Here is a 21,649-nt window from a genome sequence, read left to right as displayed (position 1 = left end):
TTATATCTTAGTAAGATCCTGTAAGTGCATTTATGAGGGATTTCTCTACTCTAGAATTCTCTTCATTACTTTGGCTAATTTGTGACGGAAATTTCCCTTGGAACGATGGTAAAATAATAATTCCGATAAAGATCGGATTGCCATAACAACTTTGACGGACCTCACTACTAAAATATACTCATATTGTGATGTAGAACGAATCAAGGAGAAATATGTGAACTGGCCGCGTAAGCGAGCTACTCTAACACCGTGAAAAGATAAGGCAGCTGAAATAAGTGAAATTCTTATACAATCATTTGAAATTCAAAAAAGGAATATAAGTCTATTGATTCTGTTTTAGAAGCAAAAGAGGCTGTCACTTTCCTATAGAGTTTCTGAATACCTTATTTCTACCTGGCTTGCGAGCCTATAGGTTTGTCCTCAGATTAAGAGCAATTGTTATATTTCTTCGAAATCTCAGTTCACCAAAATATGAAAGAGGTGACATTGGTCACCTCTTTCTTGGTTTGTACGGATAAAAATATTCTTTACCCGGTTCTTGAAACCCGGCAAGCATGTACGTCACATATACAGTAACAGGGCTGTGTTGGTTGAGCTGCCCGAACGTGCACCGTCACATCGCTTAAAAAATTAAAATTTAAAAAAACTCGAAAAAGGGATTTTAGTTATTTATCTTAAAAGTATTTGTAAACCTCAATCTAGTGAATATTTCGTTAAGTATAGTGGGATATGGGGAAAATTTTCAATCATTGGTCAAGTTTTGTTTACCTTTCAACACTATTATGGTCGAATTTCGGAAAATCTCGAAATTGCTTTTTAGATATTTACATGGCAATTACACACACCAAAAATGAACTTGACATCTTCATTCGTTACCGAGAAATAAAAAAAAAAATAGTAAATTTCATTGTTACTTCAATTTAACGCATTAAACTTGGAATTTCAAAAATTCCTTTCTTAGTTTGCACTTTGATATGCTCCTCTTCATTCACATAAGAAAACCACGTCTACAAATTTTCATCAATTTATCCTTAGTAGTCTTTACTACTAAGATTCAAGTTGATTCAAGGTGATTCAAGTTGCTAAGTTGGTGGATGCCTAAGTTGCTTTGTAGATACACGTATTTTAAATGTATTCTACCTTCAAGATGCATTTTCAACAAATAAATTAAATGAATTATACGTAAATGGATTTGGTTTTGCAATATAAGAGAAAAATAGCAATTTGCCTTGCTAATGACTTTCAATATTATGTTCTATCTATACGAATGAACCTATACACAATATCACTCACATTGCATCACCTCTTTTGTTAGTTAGCTATTACTTATTTATTTTTAGTGTTGAACATATTGTTTTCCAATCATTACGCCTTCTTTACTCTGTATAGCAAGATTTAGTATAATCGTAAATTTTGACCCTAAGAAGATAATTTAAGTCAAATACTTTATTTTATCAACTACCGGATAACGTTGGAGAGAATTGGATTATATGCAAAATATGAAATATTTTATTGTCTTTTTCAACAAATGAAATGCAACATTTATATGGGCTTAGGTCGTATTAAAAATATAGGCTTATTACTATGAATTCAGAATAAAAAAATTTATTGGTAATATATAATAAAATGGACAGATATAAAAATTATTGAATATTATTTTTTGGAATGATTATGGTTTAAAGTAACAACAAGAAAAATATTAACAACCGTTTTGTGTGAAAGCATGAAATCGTCTAGATCCGGAGTTCTCAAACTGTGCTACGCGTAGTGTTAAGGTCATATGTAAGCAGACAGAATACAGAAAACCTATTATAATAAACAAAATTCAGAAATTTTGTATAATTATTTTATAAAAAGTTATTAGTACAACCTATTTTTGTTATTATTAATATAGTGGATGAGTGGTTCTCAAATATTTTTTATATATTGTAATACAAAAGTATTTTATCATGGATTTCCGTTCCCCTTATTTTGAGAAAATTGTTTGCGTATACAATAAGATTATCTGTTATTCGGCTAGCCCGAACAAATACACAACGCCGACGGTTCTTACATGCCGCTGCGCACATGTAGTGACTTGTCCATCTACGTATGCAACGGCATCGTACATGTACCAACAAGCTGCTTAATGGCCATTATAAAAGGATTCCTGCAACAATTACGTGAGTTGTTCGTAGTTATCCTACAGACAGACGGATACAATTTCTTCCGGTGTTTTAGATACTCTATGATAATTTGATTTGAAGATATTTTTGTCAAGTTAACTTTTCATTTGATAAAATTGGGTAAAGTTCTAGTGTTGGCAAACATACATAAAAACGTACTTTTTTCTTATATAGATATTTATTTACGTACTCGGCATGAATTAATTTGGTTCAGTTTAGTTGACAAAATATAGATCAATAACGGATACTTATCTTAATAAAGCCACGGCATAAAAACCTCAATTAGAAACCCTGTACTATAGAGCTGTACTTCAGAATCAGAATTTAAATTGAATGAAGATCTTTTTCCTACTAAAATATGAAAAGTTGTATGAAACTATGTTCCTGAGTTCATTAATATTGGGTTAGCTGACACGGATGTAAACATTGAGTCAAGACCCAAATGTATAATCTGTTTTGAAACACTTTCAATCCAAAGCATGAAACCCTCTTTGTTGAATCCACACCTTAATACTAAACATTTAACGTTAGAAAAAAAATCTAAACATTATTTTGTTTGGAAATTGTCAAAGATAAATTGGCCAAAGGAAATTAGATCGTATTTTAATAGTTCAGTGGTATGCTACTGATTTGTAATTCTCATGAATGACATGTATAAATAGAGTTTGAGAACCGCTGGTCTAAAGAAAAATTATTTATTCTTAACTAATATTTTTTTTCATTGAATTTTTATATTATTAATAAATTTCTTTTTTTTAGTTTTTCTTCCTTTCTTTTATTAATTTCTTGCTGAAAGTTGAAAAAAATATCAATTTTATTGGTCTGTTATTCAAATTTTTAGTGTCTAAAACAATTATTTATATAACTAAATTGTGTGGTAAAGCTAAAAATATTCTAAATAAATAAATTATATTACATGAAAATCATGTAATTCTTTTTACTACTACAATTTATAGAACCTACTGACGTAAAATACAATTGTTGCTGCATTAAAAATTGGCTCTCTCTTTTTGCAATCCATTAATAAATCACTAGATTCTATGCAAACAATGTGGGTTTGACTTAAATACATTTACGTTGTTTGACTTAATAGTATGTTTATTTCATAAGATATTAAAGTTGATCTTTTTATTTTTTTTAAATTATCAACTCGCTTAATAAGATAAAAAAATTGAGGAGCTCTTATTTTTTCCCTAACCTCGGGTAAATAGAAAAACCCTTTCCGCCATTTTTGAATGATAGTTACCTAAATATTTACGGGATTATATTTCACATAAAACGTTATCATCAATATCTGAATAAAAACTAAGAAATGTACTATTTTTTATCACTAGATTAACCTTCTCGACAAGAAACTATCCAAACACTAGACTAAAGGTAAGTGACATTCGTTTTCAACAACTAGAAGTAGTTGTTTCATAAAATTAAAAGAAAAAACCGTCTCATGGATGAAAAAAGTTCAGTAAAGAGATAATTTTTCAAGTAAATATAGTAAGAAATCATTTGAGAATGTAAAATAACCTCTATTATGTCGCAAATGAAGTAATTTTTGTAATATAAATAAAGATGTATGTAATAGCTGCAGAAAAATTTTCGTACCCTAATCCTATTTGGAGAAATCCTAAATTAAACCTACCTCTTCTAATTATGTATTCGTTAGAATATATTCTGCGCTGTATAGTACAACAGCTCTATTACATGATTTTTTTTTATTCAGTTTGCTAAACTAATTAATGGTTTATAAGTTTATATTTAAAAATAAACATCAATGAGTGAATTAACTTTTACTTTTTTACGAATCATAGCTGATAAAGTATTTAAAGAAAACCTAAAATCAATGCAATTAAAAAATTTTTCTTGTTATCTTATTATTCGAATTTTTTTAAAAAATCTTAATTTTAATTTTTTTTTTTAAAGAAAAGTTTGATTAGTGTAATTAAATTGCATAAATTAGCAGAAAATTGACTGAGAAATAAAACAAAAAATCCCCTTCAATTTTATACAGTTAATATGAACTCCATTTCACATTGATCAACAAAAACAAAACGTACACTGCCAAACGACAAACACTGCTTTTTATCTGTTTAAAAATTTAATTCGAATATCATATTTCATTCCTTTCTAAATTAATACTAAAATACATATTTATATTATATTTGTAACTATATTTTAGTTCAAATTAAACAAAATTTTGGCAACCTCCTTTTGGAAGCTGATAAATTGAATTGTTTTACTATCAGTTAATGAATCTCATTAAGTATGTAATTATTTATACATGTAACTATGTAATTTAGATCGTGTACTTTTCGTTAGCAATGTTTATTGATGTGAAAAAAAAATTTTTGTTTGTAGAAAGTTTAATATAAAAGACGCAGCCCTGGAAGAATAATTATTGACAATGAAAATGATTTAATTGCGCTTAACCGGCTGGAAGTATTCATCCCAACATAAGAATTTATACGCCATAAAATTTATTTAACTTTTTTTCTTTGTAGTAGAAGCCAAATGAAGCTTAAACGAATAGCAAAAATTAACAAATTTATTAAAGTTGAACCATTAATTACTAATATCACTTTACCTTCGAATATTATTAACTTTAATAGTAGTGAATATTAAGAATATTTACTTTACTTTTTTAAACATAATTTTATTAGCCTTGTTTATATTTTTAGATCTACCGGATCAAAAATCTGTCACTAAAAAATATCTACTCGTCCAATATATTAATTTTATTTGGAAAAATTAGTATATCTGTATTGTAATATTTATCATGTGTTAAGTAAATTGTGGTTGAAGATTATCAACTCGCAACAATTAAGCGTCTTTAAGTGACAATTTAGTGTGTCTTTTGTCGATTCATTTCTTGACATCAAATCGTGACAAAAGCTGAATTACATGAAATTCGATATATCTCAATCGCATCAGACAGTTTTTGCGAATAAACTCTTTAAAAGGTAAAGTGTTTTTTTAAAAGGAAAAGCGTCTAATCGTTCACATGTCGGGTGTTTACAAGACGTGTCATATTTCAATTAGCTATAGTTTTGCGCAATTAATCTAGTTTAAAACGTCAATATTATCTTTTACATGTTTTCACGAGTATCAAAATTCTTACAGTTTAGTCATCGTAAGGATCTTAGCAAAAACTTTGCATTAACTTGTCATTAATAAGTGTTCTATTTTGAAAAAGTCAACCGAGCGTAGAACTAATTTTCATTTAACCATTTAATGAATACTTAGACTCAGAGGGAAATCGCGTTAAAAATCTTCTAGGACGCACCGTTCTCGAACTACTTAAATTTTTTAATTTTTGGATTTTTGTAGTAAATAGACGCTTTGGTGGTGAGAATTTAACTGAAAAGTGGTGGTCGGTCTCGTGAAAAGAAACCTCAGTGGATTCTTTAATGTGTTTGAATAACCTGTTCAGGTTCAAGCACAGGTGATGGTGGAGGGGGGATTCTTTAATGTGTTAGAATAACATGTCCAGGTTCAAAAACAGGGGGTTGTGGTGGGAATGTGCTTGAACCTGGACAAAACATACTACTCACTATTAAAATACTTCCTTGTATTTATACAATACCTTGTACAGTACTTCGTACAAAAGTAAAAATATTGAAAATGACGATATGTAAAATCAGTCATTTAAAGAAACTGTAAAAATCTCCAGAACGAAAAATATGTAACACAGAACCCATACTGAGGAACACTTAAAATGAAGTTGTAGTATTTGTAAAAATTTGCAAACATGATGGTAAGACTAATAAAAATTTTATCATTACCTTAAAAAAACCCTAAAAAGCGGATAAAATGCACTACAGATAATTATTCTCATGCCACTTTAATATTCTAAAAGCGAATCTTCCTCAAAGCAAATGGTTGTAAAAATTACGGGATTTGTTAAAAGTAAAAAAATATTTTTTTAGTATATAATACGCATACATTTAATTTTATTATTTTGCATTTTATATATAAGAGAATAAAACCATTACTTTCTTTCTAATATGAGTTTATTTTGAATGCCTTTCTAAGCATTTACATTACATTTATGGGATTTAAGTTACGGCATCACTTATTTATGAAAGTCATTATTACAACAAATCAAAAGTGTACTAAATGAAAATCTGAACTTAAAAAAAAAAAAAAAAAATATATATATATAAAAAGGTTTTATCATTATTGCATGTGCAGTGTTTTTTTGTTAAATAATTCAATAAAAGAAACATTCAGTGAAATACCCTTTTCTGATTATTTAAAGTAATAAGTTTTGAAAACCAGCCGTCAAGGACTGCAATAATCTAATGAACAATTTTTGCATAAAAAGACGATTTACAATCTTTTGTTGGTAAGAGTACAATTTAAGTTATTATCCAATAAAATTCAACAATTGACTTATAATCAATGTAAACTGTTCCGGTTGAGTATTTAAAAAAAACATTGAAGAAGAAAATCTATGTCCTAGGAATATTGTATGAAAAATTGTTCACATGTTTAGCATACGACAAGCCCCATCTTACAATTCCAGCAAACTGTGGTCATCGTTTGCGGGAAGGATTGGTCACATCAAACATTTTTACAGACAAAATTTGTAGGTAATGTTTAGAGAACTAACGATCACTTTAAACCGATTCGATGGTGTGCCTATTAAGGAAGGTAATGAATTTTTTGTGTTCGAAACCCCATTTTTTCCAACCACTGGGCTAGTGGTTGGTGATATCAAAAGATTTTACTCAGTAAGTTACTCAATAAGTTTTAGGGCCTTATCCAAAGAATAGGAGAAACTTTAAACTAATCTGATATTTTATTTAAAAAGAACGTTTTAGCGATATTTTATTTTTTCGAAAAAGCAACACCATTTCTACCCCCACGGTGAAATTTTGGCCGTTAACGAACTCGACAGAGATTTCGGGTCGAGTTATTCTTAAGGAACAATTTGAAAGTGATTGGCGCAAAATTACGGCAGTTATTGTGTCCTCAAATAAGTGAAATATATATACATATATATATATATATATATATATATATATATATAGTATATTCGGCGGCTCGATCAGGATATTGAGAGATTGTTGACAAATTAGAATGTTTATATAGTTACAGTTTACTGATCTAAAAATATTCAAATTTACAACCAGAAAAATTAATAATAATGACAACGGTGATAAGTACAATAATGATAATAATAAAACAATAAATGAACACAAATATTAATATAGTAATTACATCCACAATAATAATCAGGATAATAGCACTGATTACAGTAGTAAACGATGTTAATATTACATGTCCATAACAGCACATCAAGCATAAAAATACATAACTAAGTACATGAAATAATACATAATCAAAACAGTGAGTATGACATAAAAAAAGGAAAGTAAGACATAAAAAAGAGCGTAATCAAGAAAGAATAACAATCAAGATATTATTCATTAAATAGTGATAGATAGTAAATAGTTAATAAGTAAATACAAATAACGCACCAAGACAGAGTTAAAAATAAATAAACGATCGGAGTTTATTCTAGGTAGAGAGCTAGACCCATTACAAAAAATAACCGCTAGTCTTAATCTGTTTAACCACTATTCTTATATTACAAATAATCGTATAGTGTTCACTTGAACATAAATCTGTAATATGGTGCATTTGCCCTGTTTGCATGAACCTAAACGTTTCTCAATTTAATAATTTTAATGTATTCCTGTAACCAGGAATCGCAATGAAGTCATTCGTAATAATTCACTTTTGTTATTCTTAGCAATATGATGAGCACATATACTTACACAGTGATACTCTTTTCAGGTAATTTATTATTTTTAAAAAGTGTGTAAAACACAAATAATCATTGTAGGAATAATAATGACTTAATAAAAACCTAGAAATACTATTAAATATTTACCCAACTTTCTCGAAAAAGTGTGCGTTATCATTCATTTAATGTAAAAAACTGATTTTATTACCCACAATACAAACATAAAATTTCAAGAGAAAGCTTTTTCAATATTTTCAAAGCTTTTTAAATAATTTTTAAATATATTTTTTTTTTATATTCAAAGAATAAGAAATATTTCCTTTTCCATATGTCCATAAGTCATAGTAGTAAATTGTGATTTCGGAACCACTTTGACCGGAAAAAAATTTGTGGTATTTTTCTGTTGTATTTTTAAAAAAAATTTATTTTACAATTACATAGATAGTAGAATTTTCTAAAAAAAATTGGATTCATAATCAAAAAATCTATATACCAAAGCTGCAGTTCAATAAATGGTATCAGCAAGTGGAAATTGTAACGATTTTTCTGGTGCTATTTTACAGGTAGCTTAAGATACACTATATAGACGATTATATTTTATACAGTGTATTTAATGAAACGACATTTCTAAAAAAAAAAATAATAATTCCGGTAGTAAACCAAATACAGTATCACACAAAATGTACCAGGTTTATTTTCATCTCAAAACTCATTATAGTTAAGAAACGCGTTCACCACTAGACCAACCCGGTGGGTTACTGTGCTTGAAACTGTATCTGTCTGTGCTTGAAACTGTCTTACAATGCAGTGCGGGGCATATTGGGTTGGTTCCTGGGTAAAAGGAATCAGCAGCGTTATCACAAGATCACAAGCACTCACCGTTAGCTTACAGCTTAACCGCCTAGTCCGGCGTATGACATCTCTTAATTACTTTGTTTTGTAAACAAAAATAAGTAGAATTAATATTTCTGTAAGTCTTGTTTTATGATTCATCATCTTTCATTTTTAACACATATCTTTCTTATTAATCATTCTTTATTATTTCTCAGCGAAAATAAAAAATAATCAATGCAACTGCAGCATATTTAATATACTGCAATGTGATTTGCAGTAATTTAATTTATTCTTTTCTTCGATCCGTTAGTGTGGTGTTTCGTGGGAGTGAAAATTCTTATCAGTGTGTCCCTTCTATTATACTGACAGTGTTTAAGAGGATTTATTACGTTAAGTAGTTCACTTTTTATCATTCTGACAATTAACCTGGACATTTAAAATCAGGGTTGTGATAAAATTGAATCTGATTAAGTAATTTTAACAATATAGTAGGCTACATTTATTCTGAAAATAATAATTAAAAATTTTTAAATTCTCATAGCATTAAATTAATTTATTTTAAATCCGTTTCATGAACTCGTACAATATGAAATAGAAAACCGGTAACCAAACCTCCGTAATTTGGAATGTTTACTCCACAAAAATGAATGATGGTGTGTAATTTACGTAAAACGACATTGACGTGTAAGTAATCATCTACAAATTAAAAAAAAACAAAAAAACACTTATTATGCAAGCATCCAACTATAGAATTAGGAAACGTCAATACCAAATATCTCGCGAGTAACGTCGTAGAAAAAAGTGTAAACGATAATCCTGTAGAAAACCTATATAAAACAATTTGCTTGACGCGTAATTCTGAATTGGACTTAATTGTGAACCTGGAACCTCAGTCACAAGTTTTGCATCAATGGTAAAATTTACGATTAATATGTTCACCTTTGCTATCTACCCTAACAGTTTATGGATGAAGTCTGTTGCATTATTTCTTTGTTACATACACTTAAAGTTTTATTATAACTCACTGATAGTATTTCTTGTATAATTGAATTTACTTGTGGCGTCACCTTAATCGTATCGAACTGTATATTCTCCTCGCCGGACTGACGTCTCGTACTCTCGTCTCGCAGACTCACACCTTGTAACTCTCCTCGCTGGACCGTCGTCATAACGTGTCTCTGTACAAGTTTGCAGAACTCTACCGAAATCACAGAACTCGCAGCCACTCCTCGCAAAACTGCCCTTTGCGGGATCGACGCCATAACGCCTCGCAGACTAGTTTGCAGAACTCCGCCGATCTGATATTTAGCTAGTCTTCCAGAAGTATTTATAGTGCTAGCCTCTTTACCTGTCTAATCGGACCCGGTTTTTGTTCACATGAATTCCAAAACTGGTCTCTTCTCACCGAACAACAGGTATTCATTGTGTGTCATCGGGCAGTATAACAAAGGACGATTGTTAAACAGACCTATACTTTACAAAAAGGGTTCTCTTTTTTGTCCCTTTCTGGATTCTTCCAATTATTATATTAATTATTACTTTCATAATAACTGGTATGAATCCGTTACACAGGCTTGCTATACTGGTCTTGTTACAATATATGTATATATATATATATATATATATATATATATATATATATATATAAACTGTTGAGCTGACGGTGGTTTTGGTGTCTGGGGGATTTTAAACACGATATGTCAAAGTTTTCCGGAATTGGAATCATGGTACTCATTACAATACGTAGCTTTCTTACGAAATCTACTGCCACAACATTGTTACATGCAGTGTCTTTACTGCTGAAAATTCCGCCGTTTTGATTTTGCTGCTTTCAACTAAAAAATTTGTTTATTTGATGTACATTATTCAATAAATCTTCAAATCCCTTTAATAATCATTTGCGATTGTATATTTATGTAAAACATCACAAATGAATAATTATAATAATATTAAATAATAATAACAACGGAAAATTAGTCAAATCCTTAATTATTATTGAAAAACCTTCATGTGAGGGGGATAGAATTAGTTCCAATTTATGGATTAAATATAAAATATTAGTAAATGAGAAAAATTACATCTACTTGAAGTAAAATATTTTTCAATTTGGAAGTCATAATTTAAAATTTGAAGATGAATAAAATGAAATGAGAACACGTTAAACATTACTGCAGAAATCTTTGACTATATTCCTAATATTAACATTGATATATCTTCACCACCATGCTAAAGTAAAAAATCGAAATTTTCAGATTCGTCAGTTTACGAATAATCTTAGCGTCCTGGATCGTGTGGTAAATTATCCAGTGCTTATCTGTTTTGGGAAGGCGAGTTTAAACCTTTTCACTTTTACTAATATGTCTGTTTTGTGGCATTAATAATTACGACTAACGAATTAATTATTCGGTAGTTTACACTAATACAAAAATCCCCTCGACGCAATCTTTACCCTGCATTTTAATGAATAACTCACATTCGTATATTTGCACTACTTATTATATATTCTTCTTGTAAGTAATTATTTACATAGTCACGAATCTGTCATATTCATTTTTTATAAAGGTACGTGTTGTGGTTCGTTTTGAACGTACGACTATAATATTTCAATAGTTCAAATAAAGTATAACAGAATTAATAAATACTTCTCTTTTCACAAGTCTCCATGTGATTCTATTCTGGAAGAAGCGAGGCAAGAAACATAAATCATTTCCATTCATTAGTGAAATACAAATCCAACGTGAGTTTTTCATTCGTCATACTGAAATAGAAAATCCGGGAAAATCATTGAAAAAAGTACTTCTTTTTGCGACTACTTGACTGGATGGCAGAGTAAATTGTAATAAAATTGTTAATTAATTTAATGCTATGAGTATTTAAAAATTTGAAATTATTTTCAGAATAAATATAGCCTTTTATACTGTTTAAATTACTTAATCAGATTCAATTTTATCACAACCCTGATTTTAAATGTCCTGGTCAATGGTCAGAATGGGAAAAAATGAACTACTTAACGTAATAAAACCTCTTTAACACTGACAATGTAATAGAAAGGACACTGATAAGAATTTTCACTCACACGAAACACGACACTAACGGATCGAAGAAAAGAAAAAATTGAAATAAAGGAATTGTTTTATTTATATTGCAGTTAGATAGATTATTGTTTATTTTCGCTGAGAAATAATGAAGAATAATTAATAAGAAAGATATGTGTTAAAAATGAAAGATGATGAATCATAAAACCAGAGTTACAGAAATATTAGTTGTACTTATTTTTGTTTACAAAATAAAGTAATTAAGAGACGCCATACGTCTAGGCGGTTAAGCTATAAGCTAACGCTGAATGCTTGTGATCTTGTGATAACGCTGCTGATTCCTTTTACCCTAGAACCGACCCAATATGTCCCGCACTGCATTGCAAGACAGTTAATACAGTTTCAAGCACAATAACCCGCCGGGTTGGTCTAGTGATGATCGCGTTTTCGGTAATCAGCTGATTTCGAAGTCGAGAATTTCAACGTTCAAATCCTAGTGAAGGCAGTTACTTTTATACCGATTTGAATACCGGATCGTGGGTACCGGAGTTGTACGGTGGTTGGGTTTCAATTAACCACATATCTCAGAAATGGTTGACTTGAGACTGTACAAGACTTATCTTACACTAATACACATCATCCTCATTCATTCTCTGATGTAATACCTGACGGTGATTCCCTGTGTCTAAACAGGGGAAAATATTTCAAGCATAGTGCGAAATTGTACCAGTTGTAGCCCATATAACTTTTTCTGATTGTATTTAGTATCAGTTACGAAAGGTATCAAATACTTTTCAGTATTATATCAACCTGTATCAGATACAGAAAAATCCTGTATCTACCCATCTCTACCACAGGGTCTGTTTGAATAATTACCCTCGATGCTCTCTCAAAGGATACTCATGCTGCTTTCTGTTGGGTCCCAATAACTTTATAAGCATTGTAGTCAAAAGAAATACTATGTTGCATACTATGAAGCTACAAAAAATAATGTACAATTTCATTGGATTTACAGTGTTTTAATACTGCATTAAAAAAGTTTGTATATCTTCCTGAATGAAATATTTGCTCCCATAACCTGGTTACGTGAGGAAATATGAAAGCCGTAGATATACTACAGTGAAGAGTTAAGAGTTCAGTTGAAGGATTAATCTAAAAATTTAAAATTTAAATGATTACTGAATATTCATGAAAACAGAATAAAATGTCTATTAATTTTAAACCATGAAAAGGAATATTTAAAAGAGAAAGATATACAGATTCTATAAAAACAGAATATAAAAAAAAATATATAAATATTTTATTTCATACAACACTTTGATAACCATTATAAAGATTAATGTTAAGGGGGACTTGTATGGTATTTATATTTTGCAGTTTGGATAACACATTAGTTCAAATAAATAAAACAAAATAGTTAGGATTGGTATTCATGTCCTGGAAAGGAATAACCTTTAAAAATTCAATAACTTAATTAAAACATTTTACCAATAAAAATAATTCCGAAAAGTAACAACAGATTTTTAATGAAACTTAAAAAGATAAATAATAAAAAAGATGAATTTTTTAATTATATAAATTTTAATTCTTTGTTAAGAAAAAGGAATATTATTTACTGATTCTTACCTCACATTAGCGTTTTTACCGTTTACATCATCTACAGTCCTTAATTAAAGCAAACTAATTAGTTCTACACAAGTTTGAATTTTTTTGAGGACACAGATATGCTCATTTAAACATTACTATAAAGTGAGTATCAGTAATTCTCCATGTTGGTAATTAAGTAATATACATACTCGTAAATAAATACGCTTAATTTTACCATTTATCTTCAGCACGCTATTTTCAGTATATTCCATGTGGTATTAAAATCGGATATACAAATTCATTCATTTATTGTACACATTATTGCTCATTACATCACAAGCTTATTGTTACCAGGATCTGTTTTTGTAATGTTTGGAGATTATAAAGAAAATCCTGTTTGGGAGAATTCTAAGTAGAAATAATAACAAATGTTTCCAACTGGAAATATTTTTAACGCATATTTAATTTATTCTTTATTTATAAACACAAACGTTTTATTATATATTACATTAATTAAATTTTAATTTACGTATCAAACACGAAAGAGAATTAGTGACTGAAAATAATGAAATGTATAAAACAAATTAATGATTATAAATTGTTTATGATAAAATCCATTTTTTAACAGGTACTAAACATGTAAAACAACTTAGATATAAATATTTTCAATTTTTATAACCAATGCAGAGAAACTAACATTGTTTAAACTAGGTTATCATACTACATACTAAATATTTTATTATATCTACCAAAAATAGTTATGTAGTTATTAAAATACATTTTAAGTGAATAATTTAAACTGTGTTTAATGTGTTTTGTTTTACTTCTTTGTACGAAGTATTGTGATCGCAAAAAATTTCAATTTTCAACGGAAATATCCATTATAACCATCCCTGAATCCATTTTGACTAGTTTCGCCGTGACGTAGTACGTATCTCGCATAACTCAAAAATGATTTGCCGTAGGATGTTGAAATTTTGTATTTAGGATTTTTGTAACATCTAGTTGTTCACCTTCCCTTTTTATTGCATTCAATTGAACCAAAAGTGTCCAAAAAGGTCCATTATCCAAAAACAAAATTGGATTTTGACTTTTTTTAACTCAAGTAATAAGCCATCACTGAGAGCTTTTTAAAGATATATAATAAGAGGTAGTTATTTTCATTGGTTCCAAAGTTATAGCGAAATAAAATTTTAACTAATAAAATATTAGGATCTTACAAGGGGAAGGCCCATTTGTTTCGAATCAGACTTCATCTCTTTTTTTAATTTAAATATATTGATTTATTAATTATATTAATAAATATAATATATATATTATAAAATATATATATATTATTAATAAAATAATATATAATTATTAACCTCTGATTGTAAAAAAAATTACGATAAATAATAATTCAATAATGACAATAAAAAAAAAATAATAATAATAAATATCAGAAGCTATTACTGAAATAAAATGTTATGTACTTTTCAAAAAATAAAAAATAAAAAAATTGTATATGTAAGTTAATAGGCTTACAAGTATTCCATGTAGTGTCCACGCCATATTTTTTCCTTAATATTTTGTATTATATTAGACGTCCTCTGAATTGTCTCGCGAAGTCTTTCCAAACTCTTTGATAGCTTAGTCTCACTCGTCGGTTATTAATAATTTTTATGTTAAAGAAAAATTTCTTCCATTCTTATGGAAATTTAATTACTTAATAAACTCTGATGGAGTCTTGAAGCAAAAAACTAAACTTAAAAAGTATTTTGTTTGAATAGGATTTTAATGAAAGAAATGGAAAAACAACAGATCGGTTCATATAGGAAAATCTCATATAAAATAGAGAAATTGTTTTTAAAGATTTCAAGTTAAAATAGTAAAACGCATATAAGACAGAGAAGTTGTTTTTTAAAAACTTCAATTTAAAACTAATAATTTTAATGAACTAGGCTTTAAATTTATGGTTTACATTCTCTAAGTAATGGTTGGATGTATTCAAAGCGAGGAGATTGTACTTCTGTTTCGATTAGTAAAATTTGCTCAATATACATTTAGATAGTTACATAAGTTTTATTTAAAACGTGTTTACAGTGCGAAAGTTTAATCACAGTACATCATACTATTATTATTTGTAACAAAATGAATTTTAATAATTAATCAAAAAACTTACCTAAAGTTTTTCCTGAACCTCCATCATTTGAGTATTCTAGTTAATCCACCTTCCCAAAATTTTTAATTATATTTAACATTTTTATTCACCCAAATAGGAAGGGCAGTACCATATTCCTAATAAATTATTCCTTTAAGAGACCTAATTTTATGAAAATTTACATACCATTTCAATTAAATCAGTTGATTCAATACAAGTTATGAAGTAGACAACATTTTAAATGAACGTGGTTGTCTAACTAAAAAATCCGCCGTACTGTATTGATCTCGGTCCCATAGAACTGATACAAAACAAATATAAAATTAGGTCACGGCAAATGATACCACTTAAAATATCGGTGACTTCAAAAAAATTTTTAATGAAACGTTCTCCTGGATCACTATAATAAAAACAAACTTTAAGAATAAGTGGCAGCCTATGAAAAAAAAAACGAATTCAAAAAATTGTTTTTTTTTTAGTTTTTCATCAAACGAAATTGAGTTTTTCAACAAAAGGATTACCGGTAAAATATCTATACACATTAGAATCTAAATTTATAGACGAATTTTCGGAAATTATACAAATTTTAGCGATCCATCTATTAAGCTGCCTGCCTATACATATATTTCGATTGATTTATTTATAGTTAGTTAAAAACAGAATGTATAAAATTAATTTTTGTTCAAATATTTGTTTCTGTTTAGTATTTCATTTACAATAGCAATAAAATAAAAAATTATGTTTAGTTAGTAACGTAATATTTTTACTATAATATATAATAATTTAAAATTTAAAATTAATTTCTTTACAGTCGCTAAAATACTTGTAAAATAACAAAATAGTACTCCAAATTAAAACTTCTAACAAACTTCAAAATATTTCAACTTTCATAAAAAAAAATTGAAAAGTTAGCTAATAGTTAAATTTGGTACTCTAGTTCCGTCAATAAGAAAGGAAAAATTATTCTGTCTATTAGACCAGCTGCTCCGTAATCGGTATTAGAGCTGAAATATAAGCAAAAATAGTATTAATTTTAGTTAAATTAATCCATGGCACTTTGTATTATTTTCACATCTTGCATATCAGGGTACTAAATAGGATAATTTATTAGATTAATGTCTTCATTTATTTAGGGTTGAGTTCAATTTTTCAAAGTACTTTTGTTACAATATTTTTTAAAGAAAAGAAGGACATCTAACCACTTAATCGAAAAATGATGATTAAAAGAATTTGGTACTTACCTGCAGTTATTCAAACAATTGTTTTCTGCTGACCGTTTAAAAAATACGAAGATTGTTTAGGTAATAATTTAGAGCAAAATATCAGCCATCGGTTTATAATATTAATTCAGTAATATTTACTTATTGTAATAAATTTTCGTAATTTTCACAGGAGTTTTCGGTCTACATTACGTTAACATTGAGGTTCCAAGTGAAGTAAAACGGGGCAGTGAAGTCACATTACGATGTTTATACGATTTACAAGAGAAACCACTTTATTGTGTAAAATGGTACCGTGGTACACATGAATTTTACCGGTATTCACCAGGAGAAGCACCAACGAAGAAATTGTTTCCGTTTCCTGGAATTACCGTTGATGTAAGTTACTGGAATTATTTACAAAATTAATGAATATAAATATATATTTTGGTTAAAATAATTTATCTTTAAGTGATTATTAATGAAGTTTGTTTCTATAAATAGATTGCAGAAGAGTAAGACATATGGTTAGTATACACGTTAAGTTTAGAATGTCTTACTCGAAATGTTTTTAGTTTAAGTATTTACAAAGCGGGAAAAAGTTTGATTATATTAATTGAAAAAAGTAAATCACTTTAGTGCACGATTTTAATTTAGTATATAAACTAACCAGACACAGAAATGTACACGATAACCTTAGAAACGCAGTTTATTTCTTAAAACTGTCATATCTACTAATCCTCAGATCGGCAAGTAGAAAATCATCCAAATAAACCAGCCATAGTATTTGGAAATACGTAAAGGTAATTGACATTGCTTGACTGATGTAAATATTATAATTTTTCATCTGTAAAGTTAACTTAATCTTATATTCAAACTCGCTGAGGAATCAAAGGATTTAACATAAATCAGTTCTAATAATTTCATAGGGTCTTTTTATAATTCTTGTAGGTCTTAACTCAGTCTTTCGTCTAGCTGAAATTTCGTTTTTCAGTTGGATATTTGTACACGACTCAGATATTTTGGATGAGTAAAACTTTAATTAAACCCGACCCTAACATTTGATAGTACTAATGGAAACGTAAATTATGGTGGCATTTGTCTAAACAGAGTTAAAAACTTCGATTGATACGGTTTGCATGTCTTGGAAAAAGATACTTTGATATTTTGAAATACTAGGAAGTAAGTGGATTATTGGATGGAGCCTTGAAACTCCAAGAACCTCAATTTATTCGTCCCAGGGTTATGGAAGACTTACGATGAATAACAACTTTATTTTATTCACTGTTTATATGGAAGTGTCTCTACCTATGGACCTATGCAGAAACTATTTACTCAGATAGCTGTATTTGCTGTTGACATGCTATTCGCATAAAATCTGGTAAAGCGGCTTCATATTGCCGAGCAGATTCTACTATAACATTTATTGTATAATGAGGTCGGTCAACGTAGGATTTTTATGTAAGTATCATTCATCGACTGTTTACATTGAACTTTTTAGTTCATCAAATTTCTATAAATGATTTAATTTTTAACTACCGCGATAGTTATTCAAGATCGTATGTATTAACGTAATGTTAGAATTTATACACTGGATTTTTCCAGTTTATATACTATAAACATATTTATACGGAACACTTTCGTTAAGTAGATAATTTATTTATTCGATTTACTTACATTCTTTCTGCATGTTAAAAAAAAGTCAGTTGTGGTAACGCACAAAAAATCTAATTTATTACTCTATAAGCCGATACATAAGAGCAACACGGTGCTATGTGGTTAGCGTACCACAAGATAAACAGCTCTCTATTGGAAGCCATGTATACAAATTCACGAGTACTCGCCCGTATGGTCATATCAGCGCAGCTGCAACCTGCACTTCGTAGTACTGAGCTACCGAACCCGCAGTGTTAATAGCTTTATAACGATGCGGCCATTGAATGCAATCCAAATGACATCATGAAAAGTTGTACGATCAGTAAAACCCTTCACCAATGGTTAATCACTTCAATAACACATTTTATTATACCATCTGAAATTATTTGTATGAAATTACGCTTTTTACTTATACATGAGATTTTCACAAAATATAATCGTATGTATAGAGTGTATATAAATTTATATGATTTTCCGGTTAATGAGATAAAAAAATTACAGTGTAAACCATTCATTTATTCAATTATTATTTAATTTTTTTAACAATTCCCTAAGAAATGTTTTTTTATTTGTTTTCATCTAACATGATAATCGAGAAAGTTTTTCTGCTTCTTTATAAATGATGTTCCTGGTGATTTATAATTACACCAATAATAATATTATAATTATTATCATAACAGCTGTTTATTCGTTGTATAAACAAGCGTAAAACCGGACATTTAGTGTCATATGATATTTTGTTAATACATTAATTTATATTTTATTGTGTAATTAAATTACCCTACTCAGTAACAGATCATATGGGTATTTCAATTATTTACACATTTGTTTCTATTATTTTCTAATCGCACTATTTTTAACTTATTTGTCATCGGTGTTTGGTCCGCAATCCTAATTTTATTTAGGGAATAGCTGTTCCTTTTTCTTAAATCTGTAATTTATCTTTGAAACATTGTCAGTTTGACTTCGTATGTTTCTGGTAGTTGCTGGACTATTTTCATCCTTTTCGAATAGAAAAACATTGTCAAAGAAATATCGGAGCAAAGAAATTCTTCTATGACAAAGAAATCGGAATACACTGTTAAGACTAGTTTAAAATTTATCAGTACCGATATTTTATCATGACCGCTACTGCACTGTCGCCATGTAGACTCCGCCAAATAGTACAGTCAATTTGTATTTTTATTTTAAAATCCTTACCTACCGATTGCTGTTTTTTCCATATGTTAGGGGTGATGAACGAAGCTTAACTCCAGATTTTCAACATCCCCCTCCCATAGATTTTTTAAGAACTCAAAAAGTTTTTGAAATGCATTTTTTTCTGAATCTATGCATTTTAGAGAAAAGTTTTTCAAACAAAAAATGTAGACAACATTCTCCTCTACAATTAATGTTTTTAAAGTTATGCTGTATAATTTGAAATTGAAATACTAGGTGGCGCTGAAGTTGTAAAAAACGTGTTTATCGGTTTTTTCACCGGAAAAAATTGTTTCTCGTCTGTATTGCATTTGGAAAAGTTGTTAATCTAAAAAAAAATACAACTTTTATTTAAATAATTTTTTGTACAACTTACCGTTTTGGAGCTGTAGCTTGTGAAAGTGTGAAAATGTTGTGAATTAGGCACGTGTTCGAAACCGGTCTACTCGTTTACAACGTTTTTTACAACGTCAACGCCACCTAGTATTTCAATTTCAAATTATACAGCATAACTTTAAAGACATTGATTGTAGAGGAGAATGTTCTCAACATTTGTTGTTTTATTTACAGTTTTATATTTCTAATTCAGCTGTGCAAACATTTTCAGTATACAATCCCTTAGCCCAACTGAAACTAAATAAGACAATTTCACATAAAGGGAGTTTAGAACTTCAACTTAACCTTCTTATTTGTTTATATTGTCCACTGTCTTTTTGGAACAAGTACACTTATCACTGATCTCGTACCATTGTCCTTAAAGCCATACACGTCAGCGATCAGACTTTCTCGGCTTATGTAAATCACCACGTTCTTGAAAAAAATGTGTAGTGGCGTTATATTCTTGAACACCTTCGATTAAACGAATGAAATTCCCGAGTACAGGAGTAAAACATATACCATAAAAATTACAAGAAGGCCTATGATAAGCACAGTCTGGAAGCAAAACACAACTGCAGTTTATTACTGAAACTTGAAACACTATGAGAAATCATATCATATGGCTTATATGTAAATTACTATTGATAAGTAAGTTAATTTGGTTTGACTGTTAAAATAATGACACGTAACGAAGATCCCGTAACTATTCTGCAACAATGAATCAAGGCAGTCTTTTTTCATTCATTCTATAGTTCTAACTTACACGAAACGTTTGCATACTGAACAGTCTTCACAATGAAAACTGATCATAAATGACTGATGAACGATAAAAATATCTTCATAACAAACAACACAACATATGACTGAGAAAAATGCAAAGAACAGCATCCGATAAGTTTGGGGCCACATCTTAGAAAAGATGTTATTTTTATAATATATATAATGCTAAAATTTATTCAGTAGCGATACCTGGTAATATCGATGTTGGTAACTTTACTCATATTCAAGTTTTATATATTTTCTAAATAATTATTTTCGCTCAATGTTGATTGGTAGTCAAAATAATGCATTTAGAATATCAGTTCTGAATGGGCTAATTAATATACGCGTAAATCCATGTACAACATACAGGCTAATTTATTTTATAACCGTCATTTCAGATAAAATTGTGCGCGTTATGTATGGGGTGTATATGGTAGTACATAAGAATATTTCTTTATTCGTATTTAAACCAGTGTCAAATTCTTTGGTAAATAAGTATTTTATAGTTTCTATAAATTGATACCTAAACATTACTAGTGATTTTCTAAACTTTTAGCTACAAAGGTATAAACACATTACCGATAATGATTGTATCATTTTGCAATTCAATGTGCTTAAAATTTTCTAAAAAGACATTATAAGGATCAAATAGAAATGTTAACGAATTTTTTTTAATATTTATTTTTTTATAAGTATACTACTAAGTTATATCCTTAATAAACATTAAATTTTCAAAGGAAGATATGAGTTTACAATTAATTAAACTTTGTCGGACATAAAATACCACCAGCAAATATGAAAGTTATATTTGCTGGTAGTATAGTTTTATTTTAAATTATTAGTTATTTTGAAGTAAATTAGTAATTTTTACACCAAAACCTTTTTTTTTTACCTATATCAAAATAGAAAAGTGATGATTTCTTTTTCTTTTATTCTGGCCTTTGCTTTGA

At 28.8% G+C, this 21,649-nt stretch overlaps 1 protein-coding gene across 1 annotated transcript in view; it reads left to right on the top strand.

The window, feature by feature from the left end:
• The window catches only part of LOC142318315 (uncharacterized), a 232,534-nt gene that overhangs the window by 100,474 nt on the left and 110,411 nt on the right, over positions 1–21,649 (top strand). The window contains exon 2 of the mRNA XM_075354888.1: positions 16,900–17,105. Coding sequence (XP_075211003.1) covers positions 16,900–17,105 — 206 coding nt within the window. The remainder of the gene's footprint in view (positions 1–16,899; positions 17,106–21,649) is intronic.

This window comes from Lycorma delicatula, chromosome 1 (assembly GCF_047948215.1).
Source record: "Lycorma delicatula isolate Av1 chromosome 1, ASM4794821v1, whole genome shotgun sequence".
Classification (NCBI taxonomy): Eukaryota; Metazoa; Arthropoda; class Insecta; order Hemiptera; family Fulgoridae; genus Lycorma; species Lycorma delicatula.
Note: the sequence above shows the minus strand (reverse complement) of the source record. Positions and strands in the feature narration are given on the sequence as shown.